This window comes from Ascaphus truei, chromosome 21 (assembly GCF_040206685.1).
Source record: "Ascaphus truei isolate aAscTru1 chromosome 21, aAscTru1.hap1, whole genome shotgun sequence".
NCBI classification, from domain to species: domain Eukaryota; kingdom Metazoa; phylum Chordata; class Amphibia; order Anura; family Ascaphidae; genus Ascaphus; species Ascaphus truei.
This window is the reverse complement of record NC_134503.1, coordinates 13,324,729-13,338,987: the sequence shown is the minus strand read 5'-3', so window position 1 is coordinate 13,338,987 and position 14,259 is coordinate 13,324,729. Positions and strand designations below refer to the sequence as shown.

Below are 14,259 nucleotides of genomic sequence, written 5' to 3'. Positions count from 1 at the left end.
GTGTGTGCGTGCGTCAGTCAGGCTTTGTGTGCGCGTCAGTCAGTGTGTGCGTGCGTGCGTCAAAGGGAGGGGGGGGCGTCAAAGGGAGGGGGGGGGCGTCAAAGGGAGGGGGGGGGGCGTCAAAGGGAGGGGGGGGGGCGCCTCAAAGGCATGGATTCCTCCCCCTGCATTTCCTGCAGTGGACAGGAGGGAGGGGGCAGTGGACAGGAGGGAGGGGGCAGTGGACAGGAGGGGGAGGGGGCAGTGGACAGGAGGGGGGGGGGGCAGTGGACAGGAGGGGGGGGGGGCAGTGGACAGGAGGGGGGGGGGGGCAGTGGACAGGAGGGGGGGGGGCAGTGGACAGGAGGGGGGGGGGCAGTGGACAGGAGGGGGGGGGGCAGTGGACAGGAGGGGGGGGGCAGTGGACAGGAGGGGGGGGGGGGCAGTGGACAGGAGGGGGGGGGGCAGTGGACAGGAGGGGGGGGGGCAGTGGACAGGAGGGGGGGGGCAGTGGACAGGAGGGGGGGGGCAGTGGACAGGAGGGGGGGGGCAGTGGACAGGAGGGGGGGGGCAGTGGACAGGAGGGGGGGGGCAGTGGACAGGAGGGGGGGGGCAGTGGACAGGAGGGGGGGGCAGTGGACAGGAGGGGGGGGGCAGTGGACAGGAGGGGGGGGCAGTGGACAGGAGGGGGGGGCAGTGGACAGGAGGGGGGGGCAGTGGACAGGAGGGGGGGGGGGCAGTGGACAGGAGGGGGGGGGGGCAGTGGACAGGAGGGGGGGGGCAGTGGACAGGAGGGAGGGGGCAGTGGACAGGAGGGGGGGGGGGCAGTGGACAGGAGGGGGGGGGCGCAGTGGACAGGAGGGGGGGCGCAGTGGACAGGAGGGGGGGGCAGTGGACAGGAGGGGGGGGGGGCAGTGGACAGGAGGGGGGGGGGGGGCAGTGGACAGGAGGGGGGGGGCAGTGGACAGGAGGGGGGGCAGTGGACAGGAGGGGGGGGCAGTGGACAGGAGGGGGGGGCAGTGGACAGGAGGGGGGGGGCAGTGGACAGGAGGGGGGGGGCAGTGGACAGGAGGGGGGGGGGCAGTGGACAGGAGGGGGGACAGGAGGGGGGACGCAGTGGACATGAGGGGGGACGCAGTGGACAGGAGGGGGGACGCAGTGGACAGGAGGGGGGGGCAGTGGACAGGAGGGGGGGGCAGTGGATAGGAGGGGGGGGCAGTGGACAGTGACACACACACACACACACACACACACACACACACACACACACACCTCAGTTGATGCGCCCTTTCTCAGTTCCGTTTGGCGCCGGAGGTGGGGAGCGACACCTACCTGTACTTCCGGGCGCCGCCACCGTCTGACTCGGCGCCGCGAGGGAGGAAGGGGGTCCGCCATCTTACGCGCCGCGTGGCAGCTGCGGGAAGCGAGGTGATTTGGAGCGGGGAGGCGGGAAGCGAGGTGATTTGGAGCGGGGAGGGGTGATTTGGAGCGGGGAGAGGTGATTTGGAGCGGGGAGAGGTGATTTGGAGCGGAGGAAGGGGGTCCGCCATCTTACGCGCCGCGTGGCAGCTGCGGGAAGCGAGGTGATTTGGAGCGGGGAGGCGGGAAGCGAGGTGATTTGGAGCGGGGAGGGGTGATTTGGAGCGGGGAGAGGTGATTTGGAGCGGGGAGAGGTGATTTGGAGCGGGGAGAGGTGATTTGGAGCGGGGAGAGGTGATTTGGAGCGGGGAGAGGTGATGCCGCTAGGGAGGGGGAAGAGGTGATGCCGCTGGGGAGGGGGAAGAGGTGATGCCGCTGGGGAGGGGGAAGAGGTGATGCCGCTGGGGAGGGGGAAGAGGTGATGCAGCTGGGGAGGGGGAAGAGGTGATGCCGCTGGGGAGGGGGAAGAGGTGATGCCGCTGGGGAGGGGGAAGAGGTGATGCCGCTGGGGAGGGGGAAGAGGTGATGCCGCTGGGGAGGGGGAAAAGGTGATTTGGAGAGGGGAGAGAGGTGTGTGTGTGTGTGTGTGTGTGTGTGTGTGTGTGTGTGTGTGTGTGTGTGTGTGTGTGTGTGTGTGTGTGTGTGTGTGTGTGTGTTTTTTTATTTTTTTGGACCTTTGGCCCGTCACTCCGCCTCAGGCCAATGAGAGGTGTGGGGGGCGGGCCAAGGGGGTGGTGTGAGGCCAATGAGAGGTGTGCGGGGGCGGGCGGGCCAAGGGACCAATGAGATTGCCGCTAGGGACACCGGACATCCAGCAGGCAGGCATGCATGCAGGCAGGCAGGCAGGCAAACAAACATACAGTGCTTTCACTAATATAGTATAAGATACATTTTCAAAGAAATGACTGGTTCATATACTAAATGACTGGTTCATTTGCCTGCAACAAATCTATGCTTTAAGAACAGCTAGTGGAAGGTTTTGTATATCATTTGCATGGCTGCTTTAATAAACCCTATTTTTATGTGCGCAACTTTATTCTCATCTCTTATTTGTAAAGCGCCAACATTTCACGGCTCGGTACAATGGGGAACAGAGATTTGATAATTACATAATAATAATAATAATAGCATGTTCTTGTATAGCGCTGCTAGTTTTACGTGCATTTAGAGACATTTTGCAGGCACAGGTCCCTGCCCCGTGGAGCTTACAATCTTATGTTTTTGGTGCCTGAGGCACAGGGAGATAAAGTGACTTGCCCAAGGTCACAAGGAGCCGACACCGGGAATTGAACCAGGTTCCCCTGCTTCAAACACAGTGCCAGCCAGTGTCTTTACTCACTGAGCCGCTCCCTCTCCGATAAACAAAGTTGCGTACAAATAAGGACAAACCGATACAGAAGGCAATGAGGGCCCTGCCGTGAGAGCTTACACGAGGGTATGAGAGACAATGTTGAAACAAAAAGGTGTGGCTGCTCATTGTGGGATGGCGTATACATTAGGATGGAGTATGGACCAGCTCGAGGGTGAGGAAGTTAGGTGATGTTACATAGCGCAGAGATTGGTCCAGCCACACAGCTGGTCCCAATAAGGTTTTTTTTTTTGGGGGGGGGGGGGTGATGATGATGGAGGAGATGGAGATATGTCTGTCTATATAAATATACCTTTCTGAAAGCTGGGGGAGAGTCCGCGCGTGGTAGGGAATTTCAGAGAGGGAAATTCAGGTAATATGTTGCTTTCTGATTATTATTGCTCCTGTCCCGTCAAGTGATTCTGTAACTACATTGTCAGACCACTACAGGTGATTTGTCCACAAAGGGTTAATAATGTGAGAACTCTGTTTCATGGTAAATCTAACCGGACTGTACTAGTGCAGTTTCTTATGATTGTATTTTTTTTGCGGGGGGAGGGGCGGGGGGGGTAAACCATACTGGGATGGGCGGGTCGGGGTAGAACATGCTTTACCATTCAAAAATCCCTCCATGTTAACAAGCATTGTGTAGCTATTAGGCATGGGGTAACCAACTCCAGTGCTCAAGAGCTACCAACAAGGTCAGGTTTTCAGGATACCCCTGCTTCAGCACAGGTGGCTCAGTTGAAGACTCTGAGCCACCTGTATTGAAGCAGGGACTGATTGCGTCACCTGTGCTGAAGCAGGGATATCCTGGAAACCTGACCTGTTGGTGGTTCTTGAGGACTGCCGTTGGTTACCCCAGCATTAGACTTTGTCATGTGTTGCATATGAAAGGTAATGAGGAATTAGGCCACTTATATAATACCTGAAAAACGTATGCTCACCGATTTTATATTTACTGCTTCTATTGTACATTTTGTCGTGTCTTTCTCAATGAAGCGCCATCAAAGCACTCCTAAACGATTGTGTTGGTGCCAAGTCTTCTTAAATTCAATTGATTGTGTAAGAAACAATATACCATTTAAAATTAAAAAAACATTGTTTATATGCTTTTTTTTAATGCAGCTACCGGAATTTCAGAAAAACAGTGTTTCTATAAACTATGAATGCATTAATACAGCAGCTAAAATATTTCCTTTGACACACATACAAATGCATGAATGCAGCGAGAACGCCTGAATTTAAATTGAGTGGAGGTCTTCTCTTCATGAATATCAATGACTGCTTAGAAAAACATATACAATGTATTCTCCCTTTGATTCTTGTTAACCTACTTTTTGCAAGAGAATCCAGAATATTTCCGCCCACGTCAGTAGATTTGCAAACTCGGTCTTGGTTAAAGCATCCCAAGAGCAATTCGTTTTTATTGTTAACAAAAGATAAATGTTTTAAGAAAAGACCTTGTGCATTTATGTCAGTGTTGTTAATACGCACACTGTACATGGTTGAATATTAGTACACCGACTAATCATTTCTCATTTAGAGGTCAAATATATTAGTGTTTGCAACATAAACTCATGTCTCAAATAGGGCTGTTTTTATTGAATTGGAAAAAATGGTGTTATACTTTGAATTGTCATGTGTAAAATTACACCCACACCTCCTTCCTTCCCCCCATCTCTCCTTACCCCGGCCCCCTCAACTAGTCCTCCTCCTTCCCCCATTAACCCCCTCTTCAAACATTCCTCTCTTCTTGACAAACGCTCTATATTACCCTTTTTTGCATTTGATAAAGTATCTATTTGTGAAAAACATCTTTAATGCTGTTTTGGGGATGCATGGAATGCTACTTTTTGCCAACTGCAGTAATCTAAATGAATCGAATGGCCAGAGTAGCTGTAACCTATCCCGGGCCTATAAAGATCTATTACCTCAACACACAAATATCTGTTTTATAGACCGAAGTTATGGGTGTGCCTGCAGCGTACTTCAAAAAAAAGCTTCTGTTGCGTTTCACTCAACGTGGCGATTAGGATTGATCTCCCCTTTTAAAATATTAAGAAACATTATACGTTTAAGTATACATTACAGAAGCAAGTTACATACACTACTGTTCGTTCCAGTAGAAAGTCACGCTTAACATCTTTTCGTGACTGTGCCAAATGGAAGCAATTAGAAAGACCTACTGTTTTTGTCGTTCTTTAGAATACCAAATCCTGCCCCAAATATATGGATGCTTTAACGTTTGTAGTTCTGAAACCAGATAAGACTGTTTTTAAGTAGTAATAATAATAGCATATTCTTGTATAGCGCAGCTAGTTTTACGTAGCGGTTTACAGAGACATTTTGCAGGCACAAGTCCCTGCCCCTTGGAGATTACAATCTATGTTTTTGGTGCCTAAGGCATAGGGAGATAAAGTGACTTGCCCAAGGTCACAAGGAGCCGACACCGGGAATTGAACCAGGCTCCCCTGCTTCAAACTCTCAGTGGCAGTCAGTGTCTCTACTCACTGAGCCGCTCCCTCTCCCTACAGACTAGTTGGCTCACCTGTGGGTAGCATTATGGCGACTATGGATAGGGATGTTCTCTTTGAGCAGTAGAACAGATGAAAATCTGGCAATGTTATACCAATGTACTTTTTTTCCTGTCTTCTGTGATGGATGAGATCGGCTAATATGAAGAAGCTGGCAGTGTTGCTTCTCTGCCTCTATCTGCAGGCAGGGCTGTGTCACTACAATGGAACAATAGACCCCAACCTGTTTACCAGCAGTATCACTGAGCTAGCTCCTTTGTGTGTGGGCTCAGCGTTGACGCACACCGCAAACGGTGATATTAAATATTCCTGGTCATCTGGTTTATCCCCACACTTCTTTTCCTCTGTTGTAAGTTGTTTTTGTTTTTTTTTAAAGATTTGTTCTGCTGCTTTCATTACTTTAAGGTGCTATGAGGTCCAAAAGTGCACCCAAGTGTTTGTTTGTCTTAGAGATAAGTCAACTCTAGGTGAAAAACCAAATTGCCAGTGGGGTGTACCGTAATTAATTATGGATATTTAATTTTATGTGTTGAACTTCACGATAGCCCTGTTTGTCATTACCTGCACGGGTTCTCTATATACATGGAGTAGAATACATTAAATCGCAGTCATGGGAGATGCTGCATGTGGCGGCCAACGCCAGTCCTCAAGGCCCACCAACAGTTCAGGTTTTCAGGATATCCCTGCATCAGCACAGGCGGCTCAACCAGTGACTCAGTCTTCGACTGCACCACCTGTGCTGAAGCAGGGATATCCTGAAAACCTGACTTGTTGGAGGCCCCTGAGGACTGGAGTTGCCCACCCGTGGTCTATACCAATAGGAAGAAAAATAATTTCTCACTGGCTGTCGTAAAACTTGGATTCTGTGAATCGTACATGCAGTGATTGGGATACTTGTAGTAATATGCAGTGATTGGGATACTTGTAGTAATATGCAGTGATTGGGATACTTGTAGTAATATGCAGTGATTGGGATACTTGTAGTAATATGCAGTGATTGGGATACTTGTAGTAATATGCAGTGATTGGGATACTTGTAGTAATATGCAGTGATTGGGATACTTGTAGTAATATGCAGTGATTGGGATACTTGTAGTAATATGCAGTGATTGGGATACTTGTAGTAATATGCAGTGATTGGGATACTTGTAGTAATATGCAATGCTCGTTGTAACTAAACTTCTGTTCCTCTAAAGCTGCTTTTATTCAGGGACTGTAGCCTTAAACGTTATTAATCTCTGTGCTGCCAGTAATGCATTGCAAGTCCTTCTGCCAGTGAAGGGTTTTATGGCTTTTGCCCAAGGCAGTTGATCAGTACACAAGTAACTGTAGAACAAGCATGGGTATGGGTCACATCTTAAATTATATTGTCTTGGAAGAAAATAAGGTTTGAGAGCTGGAAGTGCACGGAGAATAGCCCAAGTTGTACATAATGCTGCATGTAAGATGTTAAATATTCCTCTAATGTTGGATGGAAATGCTAATTCTGACTGGGAGAAAGTTTAAGTTGTGGCTTGAGTCTACAGAGCTGGAGAGAGAACCATTAAAAATCAATTGCAGAGGTTTATTATAATTTAGCTTCATAGGAATTGTTGGCGTTGTGCAAAATGTGTAACAATTGTGTTTTTTCCTCTCTAATTTTCTAAGCAAGATTGTTATCATTCGAAAATGTATATGGTTACTAAAGTTGGTTAAACATTTTGTTGGTGTTTGTTAATAACTAAATTTATTTTATTTTTCACAGTTACCTGTGCATAGAGACAACATGGAGGCCAGCAGCTTTATTCAATTTGATGTGCCAGAGTACAGCAGCACGGTTCTGAACCAACTAAATGACTTGCGCATGCAAGGAAAGCTGTGTGACATCATCGTCCATATTCAAGGTCAACCATTTAGAGCCCACAAAGCTGTTCTTGCTGCCAGTTCCCCTTATTTCCGAGACCATTCAGCCCTAAGTACCATGAGTGGCTTATCCATATCGGTGATCAAGAACCCCAATGTCTTCGAACAGTTACTTTCATTTTGCTACACTGGAAGAATGTCTTTGCAGCTAAAGGATGTTGTTAGTTTCCTAACCGCGGCCAGCTTTCTTCAAATGCAGTGCGTCATCGACAAATGTACCCAGATACTGGAGAGCATTCACTCCAAAATTAGTGTCGTAGGTGTTGATTCCACCGCAGCCAATGGGGAAGACGGTCATGGAAATCAGAACGGGGTAAAAGACGACAGTTACTTTGCCAACCCAGTCGAGATATCGCCTCCATATTGTAATAAAGTGCGACAGTCCATTGTAGGCAACGATCTGAGGATGGAGGCACTGCCCAACAAAGCTCTGCGTAACCGTACGCAAGAAGAGGGTCACTCTGACCGAGGCAGCAACGGCAGTATTTCAGAACATGAGATTCAGGTAGAATGTGATCCTGAGCCAGGGGATCTGATTAGGGAGAACCAGATCGCTGAAGTCAAAGTTAAAACGGAGAAATCGGACAGACCCAGCTGCTCTGATAGCTCTTCCTTGGGGGATGATGGTTACCACACAGAATTGGTTGATGGCGAGCAAGTGGTGACTGTGAACGTAGGCTCCTACGGGTCCGTTTTGCAACACACATATTCGTTTTCACAAGCTGCTTCCCAAAACACCAACATATCCGAGCCTTTCGGAAGCATGAGCAACTCCAGCCCTTCCAGGTCGATGCTAAATTGTTATAGAGGGGGACGGGTACGGCAAAAGAGAGCTTCCCATTTGCCGGGCGAGATACAGAACGTGATACCCAGCAGCGAAAATGAAAAGGTCGTGAGCACACCAGGTTATGAGAGCAGCCCACGCGAAAGAACCACCAGGGGCTACTGGCATCCCTACAACGAGAGACTTATCTGTATTTACTGCGGCAAGACCTTCAACCAGAAAGGAAGTCTCGACAGGCACATGCGACTGCACATGGGAATTACCCCGTTTGTGTGCAAGTTTTGTGGCAAGAAATACACACGCAAAGACCAACTGGAATATCACATACGAGGCCACACAGACGACAAACCTTTCCGATGTGAGGTGTGTGGCAAATGCTTTCCTTTCCAAGGCACTCTGAATCAACATTTACGGAAAAACCACCCCGCCGTGGCCGAAGTCAGAAGCCGCATGGAATCGCCGGAAAGAACAGAGGGATTTGTGGAGCAAAAAGATAACGATGCTTCAGCACCTGAAACAAATATGGATTCAAACATTGAAATTCACACTGTGTCTACCACCCCTGAATAACGTCTAAATGCCAAGTGCATGCTGTATAAAGCACATTAATCTTATTAATCCATGCATATTTTTGCTATTTGCTTCTTTGGTAATCACTTTAGTATGGAGGAAGCGGCTCTCTTGGTAATATGGTGAACTTTCTAAAATATCTTGGCAATACACAACGTTTTATTTTTATTTTTTTGCCTTTTTTTTTTATTATTTGTCCTTTTTAAGGAGACAGGGTACTATTGCACTCCTGGAGAAGCGACAAAAGGAGAAATGTATCGGTAAATGTTGCTATTTTTACCAAGATGAAAGTGTGTTATTTAATGAGAAATGTAGAAATCCTGTCTTTTTCTACGATTTATGAATTGCTGTTCTTTGGAGATTAGGGAAAGGAAAACGTGGCCTTTGCTGATAGGAACAACGCAATGTATTGAATTATGCAGAATAATGTAATTAGGCAAGTAGTGTGTCCTTCCTCTCCCTGGTGGGGGTTTCAACATCTATTGAAGTTGATTGTCGTTCATTTGAGTTTCTGTAGACCTATGATTGCATTTTAAAAGTGCAGGTCTACTTAGCACATGAATTGGGAGTTGCAATAAATCAAAAATGTACAGCCATTCAATACCTTTACCAGATCTGTGATATGGCAAATTGGTCTGGTCTGGATACCTAATGAAAAGCACAATGATATCAATGAATATACAGTAAATAACTGGTTTCATTTGGGGAAGAATGGCCCAGCACATTTGGAAGGAAAGGAATTTGTATTAGGTTGATACCTTTTTTTATATTTGGATGAATAATTGATATTCTAAGGCAAGCTTTAGCGAGTTTTCTCTCTTCCTCAGGTCAGCAATTGGTCAGTATCGCTGACCTGAGGAAAAGCGAGTGCTCAAAAGCTCGTATTATAATATCGGTTGTTAGTCCAAATAAAAAAAGGTATCCCCTAATACGAAAGTACTCATTAACTCTGCACTATCGCAACTGGGCTAACACGGCTATTTCTACTTAATTTGTCATTTTAGAAACCTTGTGAAAGAAAATATTTATACATCAGTATTTAGCCAAAGAGGCGCTTGGGGATTTCGCTATGAACCTGGTGTGCAGGATAGAGAAAGGCAATCTAAAATACGTGTATACAAAATGTACTTTGACATGCTAAATAGACCTGCTGCTTTTTCAGGCACTGGGGGCATATTTAATAAGGCTCTGAAGTGCCAACTGCCGTTGGCCGGATCTGACTTTATTGAATAAACCCCCTTAGTTCAGGGGTGGGCACCGCCAGTCTTCAAGGGCCACCAACAGGCCAGGTATTGGGAATATCCCTGCTTCCGCACAGGTGGCGGTCGTTGATTGAGCTACCTGTGCTGTGGCAGGGATATCCTTAAAACCCGACCTGTTGGTGGCCCTTGAGGACTTGGTTTGGCCACTCCTGCCTTAGGCCGCGCCTGTAGTGCCGTCACCACAGGCGAAAGTTATATTTCGCCAGGTGGCGGCGTCGCAGGTTTCCTGACATTTGATTGGTTCCAGGGCTGTCGCATGAGACGACAGCCCTTGAAAAATCAAATTTTGCCGACTACCAGTTTTCGCAACGTCGCATTGTCGCCGTCGCGCTTACTATAAGCGCACGCTGCTGCGGCAATGCATTTGTTTTCGGGCGACGTCGCGTCGCCGGCACTATAAGCGCGGCCTTAGTCTGTCACTAAGCAAATGTATCCATTTATGCTGCACTTGCAAAATTAGCTCTCTGTAGCGTGTCTATATTATAAATGCTTAAAGGTATAAATGCTTCAGTGGCTAATGTTTAGGCCTATTTTAGTCCGTAATCTTGTAAAAACGAATAATAACTTAAAATCCTACGTATTTGCTTATTTTCACAGGAATTTCTTTTAGCCAATTCTTAACTAGAACCGTTAATATTTAAAAGCCTATTCCACATTGCAGAGAAATCAAAGTGTTAAACTGTGATGAAGCGGTGTTTAGTCGTTTTGACTTTTGATGACATTAGCTATTCATATAAAGTTATATTGTATATTAATGACATGAATGTAAGGGATGTTTCAGCTTTGAATGCTTTTAAAGTAAAAGGTTTCAAGTAGTGATGACTAGTTCTCACTGTACTTTGACTTTCTCAAAGTGAACGTACAGCTCTGCTTCTTAAACCAGGTACCAGAAGTATATTTACTATAGCTGGGAATGTCTTGGTTCCTGGGAGGCAAGGGAGATGGATGCTGGAATTTGTGGTGCTGATTCTTGATCCTCCTTTTGTAGACTTTATAGACTGTTTTTAATGTAGCGGTGTTTGTTATTTATTCTGTTTTCAGAACATACATTCATTTGTACTGTAGGAATATGCCTGGCCATCTAAGATAGTTCAATCAATCTGCATAATAGGTAGTGTTCTAGCTCCTGTGAAGGACAGGGACATTCTTACTGTGCTTCAGAACTTCTACACATGTTTCTGCTTTTCTTAGAGTTAGAGCCCATTAAACATAATTACCCTGCCCCTTCAGTGTGCATTATTTGATGGAATTGCAAGGGATATATTTGCATTTGATGTGGGAATTAAATACAAGACTGATCTAACTGGTATTTTCTGCATTTAACACAAAAAAAAAAAAGTCCCTCATAGAAAACTACATGTGGGAACCAAATGTCCAGTTTAACATATCATTTTTTTTTATTATTTTTATTGCGGTGCTACTTTCTAATTTAATATCAGTTGGGTCAGTTTATTGTACAAATGTGAAACTTACTGATATCAGTGGTTCTTTTTTTTTTTCTTTTTCTCTCCCTCTCTTGTATCCGAATAGACCTCAATGGCATATGCTAACGTACTACTGTATAAGACAGATTTATCATGGCGCCATCAATTTATTTAAGAATACTGTTTGCCATTGAATAATTACATTTTTTTTTAATGTTAAAGTACTTGCGTTTTGTTTGCCTGCCAATTTTGCAAGCCTCCTCATGCAAGTACAGAGCAAAACGGACGTGTTTATTTAATTAACTGGTTAGAGTTTACCAAAGAGTAGGAAAATTCTATTAAAATACCTTGTTTTGATTGTACTGTTTCAGAATCACACGTTTCCGTACAGCTGTAAATGAACTTTCTGAACAAGGGTATGGTTAGGCATTCCAGCATTCCTTTATCTCCCATAATGGTCTACTAATTGCGTGCCCTTTCCACTAACTAGCTTGCAGTGTTAAGAATGATCAAGCCATAATACAGTACTGTAAAGGATACAGTACTGAAGGATGCATGTAGTGCAGCATTATTTCATTCACATTCAGCATTGCACTCCACTACAATGCCAGGAGGGCCTTCAACCCATTACAAAGCAATTCATTGCAAGCCCTTTCCATGATGAAGTGGATTGGGGTACAATGTGTAAACAACCCTAGAACCTGGCAACCGCAAATAATTTTGTGCCTTGTCAGATAAAATGCCATGGTAGATGTGAACGTACAAAGTACTACTTTGCTCATACACTGCAGTATTGTTGTGAGCCCTTCTAGCATAAGAAGGTTTCATCAGAATTCATTCTACGTGTCTGTAAAGGCAAAATATGCTGTATACAATTAATGAACCTCAAGGGTACAGATACCATTTCTGTACAGTATTAGGTCGGTACAATACTGTTACTTTTCATTTATATTAAATGCAGATATGACTGATCTTTTTAGTGACTATTTTACAGCAGTGAACTACATATTGAATCCACATAAGCTTGTTCATAATTGAGTCTCTTCTTGAGCTTACCTTATGAGATTTTATCAGATCCATATAGGCAAATGTGAAAAAAACAGTGAATATCTTTTTGGTTGTTTTTATTTCCTCCAATAAATGTTTAACCTGTAATGACAAGACTGTGAAAACAAAACCTCCTCCTTTTTTTTTTTTTTTTTTTTTTGCTATAGTTTGTGGTTTCCAAATGGCTTTTAGTTTTCCTTAACTATTCTGTACCATACAACTTCTTCTACTGCGACTGTATATACACAATTGGCTCATGGTTTTGTAAATACACTAATATTGTTTATAGCAGCAATGCTCTGTCAGGAGAGCACATCTGGTTGGTTATGGATACTTGTACACTGCCTGATCCTTGTTTCTGTATAGGTTGGTAGACAGAAACTGATTTTCACATGCAACAAGAGAAGCCTCTTCCATGGCTTGTTTAACTTGAGCTTGGGATTTTCTTTAAGCCAAAATCTTAGCCCAATGCGCTCTTCTATTTTTCTCTTCACGTTGAGGCTGAGGTATGGCGAATAAAGGCAAAATAAATGTAAAAAAAAATTAAGGGCTGGGGAGAGAGCTACATGGACGAGCTTTACATAAAAGAAACATGTATTTAATTACAATAACTTTGCTATATTTACTGTGATATTATTTAGTGTCATTTTTCTGAAAGGGTTCTCTCAACCTCCACTGAAAAGGACTCAAATATGCAACCCCCTAATCTATTTTCTAAGGGAACTTTACTCCTTGAATGGTGCTTTTTGACTGGTTAGGATTATTTATTAAATTTTATATATGAAAGTATTTGGAAATTTGCGTGTGTAAATTCTTTGCCTCTTCAGTTGTTGATAAACCATAGATTTCATATTACTCAGTGACTGGATACAAGTTCAGTAAAGTCATTCAGAATGTTCAATATTTACACACCGCTTAACATTGTCCGGTAACGGCTTTGTTGCTACATAATGGCACATTGTGTGGCTGGCACTCGCCGGTCAAGAGGTGCCCATGCTTATAACAAAGTATATTGTTTTGTACATACCTGTATTAAATAGACTTGTTTCCTGCTTTGGCGCAGAGTTCTGGTCCTGGAGAAGGGTACGCTTGTTGAAGGGCCTTCTCATTTTTCAATGGGCCGTTGCGATCTAGTCGTAACATTTTAGCATTCATAACCTCAAGTTTTTTGTTCACACTGTATGTACTGTCAGTTCTGGTAACCAGATCTATAAACAGACACATGGCTGTATACAGACATAAGCATAATGCTTGTTGAACTGAATTGTTGTAACTCCATTAGTACACACTCTGCAATCTCCCATTCAGGCAAAAGCAAGTCCTTGAAAGCAGCTGTGCGATTGTACTCCACTAAATAGTTCTGAGATGATTGATCACTTATCTACCTATTATTGGTACTCCTTATTTTTATTTTCACTGTAAATATTTGAACAGTTTGAATGACTTCCGTGTTATTAATGCCTTCAGTGCTAGGTGGAATGGCAGTGCTGCTCGCCAGCCTGGCACTGGAAGGGGTTAACTTGCAATACAAACAGGTAACCTCACGACTCCACACTTCAGTATGAAGTAACTCAAGCTAGCTAAACAGATGCCCTAACACAGGGGTGGGCAACTCCAGTCCTGAAGGGCCGCCAACAGGTCGGGTTTTAAGGATATCCCTGCATCAGTCAAAGACTGCATCACCTGTGCTGAAGCAGGGATATCCTTAAAACCTGACCTGTTGGTGGCCCTTGAAGACTGGAGTTACCCATCACTGCTCTAACACCTCATAACTTGCCATTGCCGATTTTTATTTTATAGCATGAATTTAAAAAATATATTTATTCAAATGATATTTTACTCTTATATTGTTTGATTTTTTTTTTTTTTTCATTTTTATTTTAGATTTGTGATATCAATATTTCAGTGCTGCTTAATTTTGGTCGGATGATGACTTTATTGCTTGTAAAACTGCTTTTTTAATGGTATAAAGTCAATGGGGATTGCT

At 44.8% G+C, this 14,259-nt stretch overlaps 1 protein-coding gene across 2 annotated transcripts in view; it reads left to right on the top strand.

The window, feature by feature from the left end:
* ZBTB34 (zinc finger and BTB domain containing 34) overlaps window positions 1–13,811 on the top strand; it is a 47,547-nt gene extending 33,736 nt beyond the window's left edge. For both annotated transcript variants that reach the window (XM_075579018.1, XM_075579019.1), the window contains exon 2: window positions 7,028–13,811. In XM_075579018.1, coding sequence (XP_075435133.1) covers window positions 7,028–8,539 — 1,512 coding nt within the window. In that variant the 3' untranslated portion in view covers window positions 8,540–13,811. The remainder of the gene's footprint in view (window positions 1–7,027) is intronic.
* Window positions 13,812–14,259: the final 448 nt, after the last annotated feature.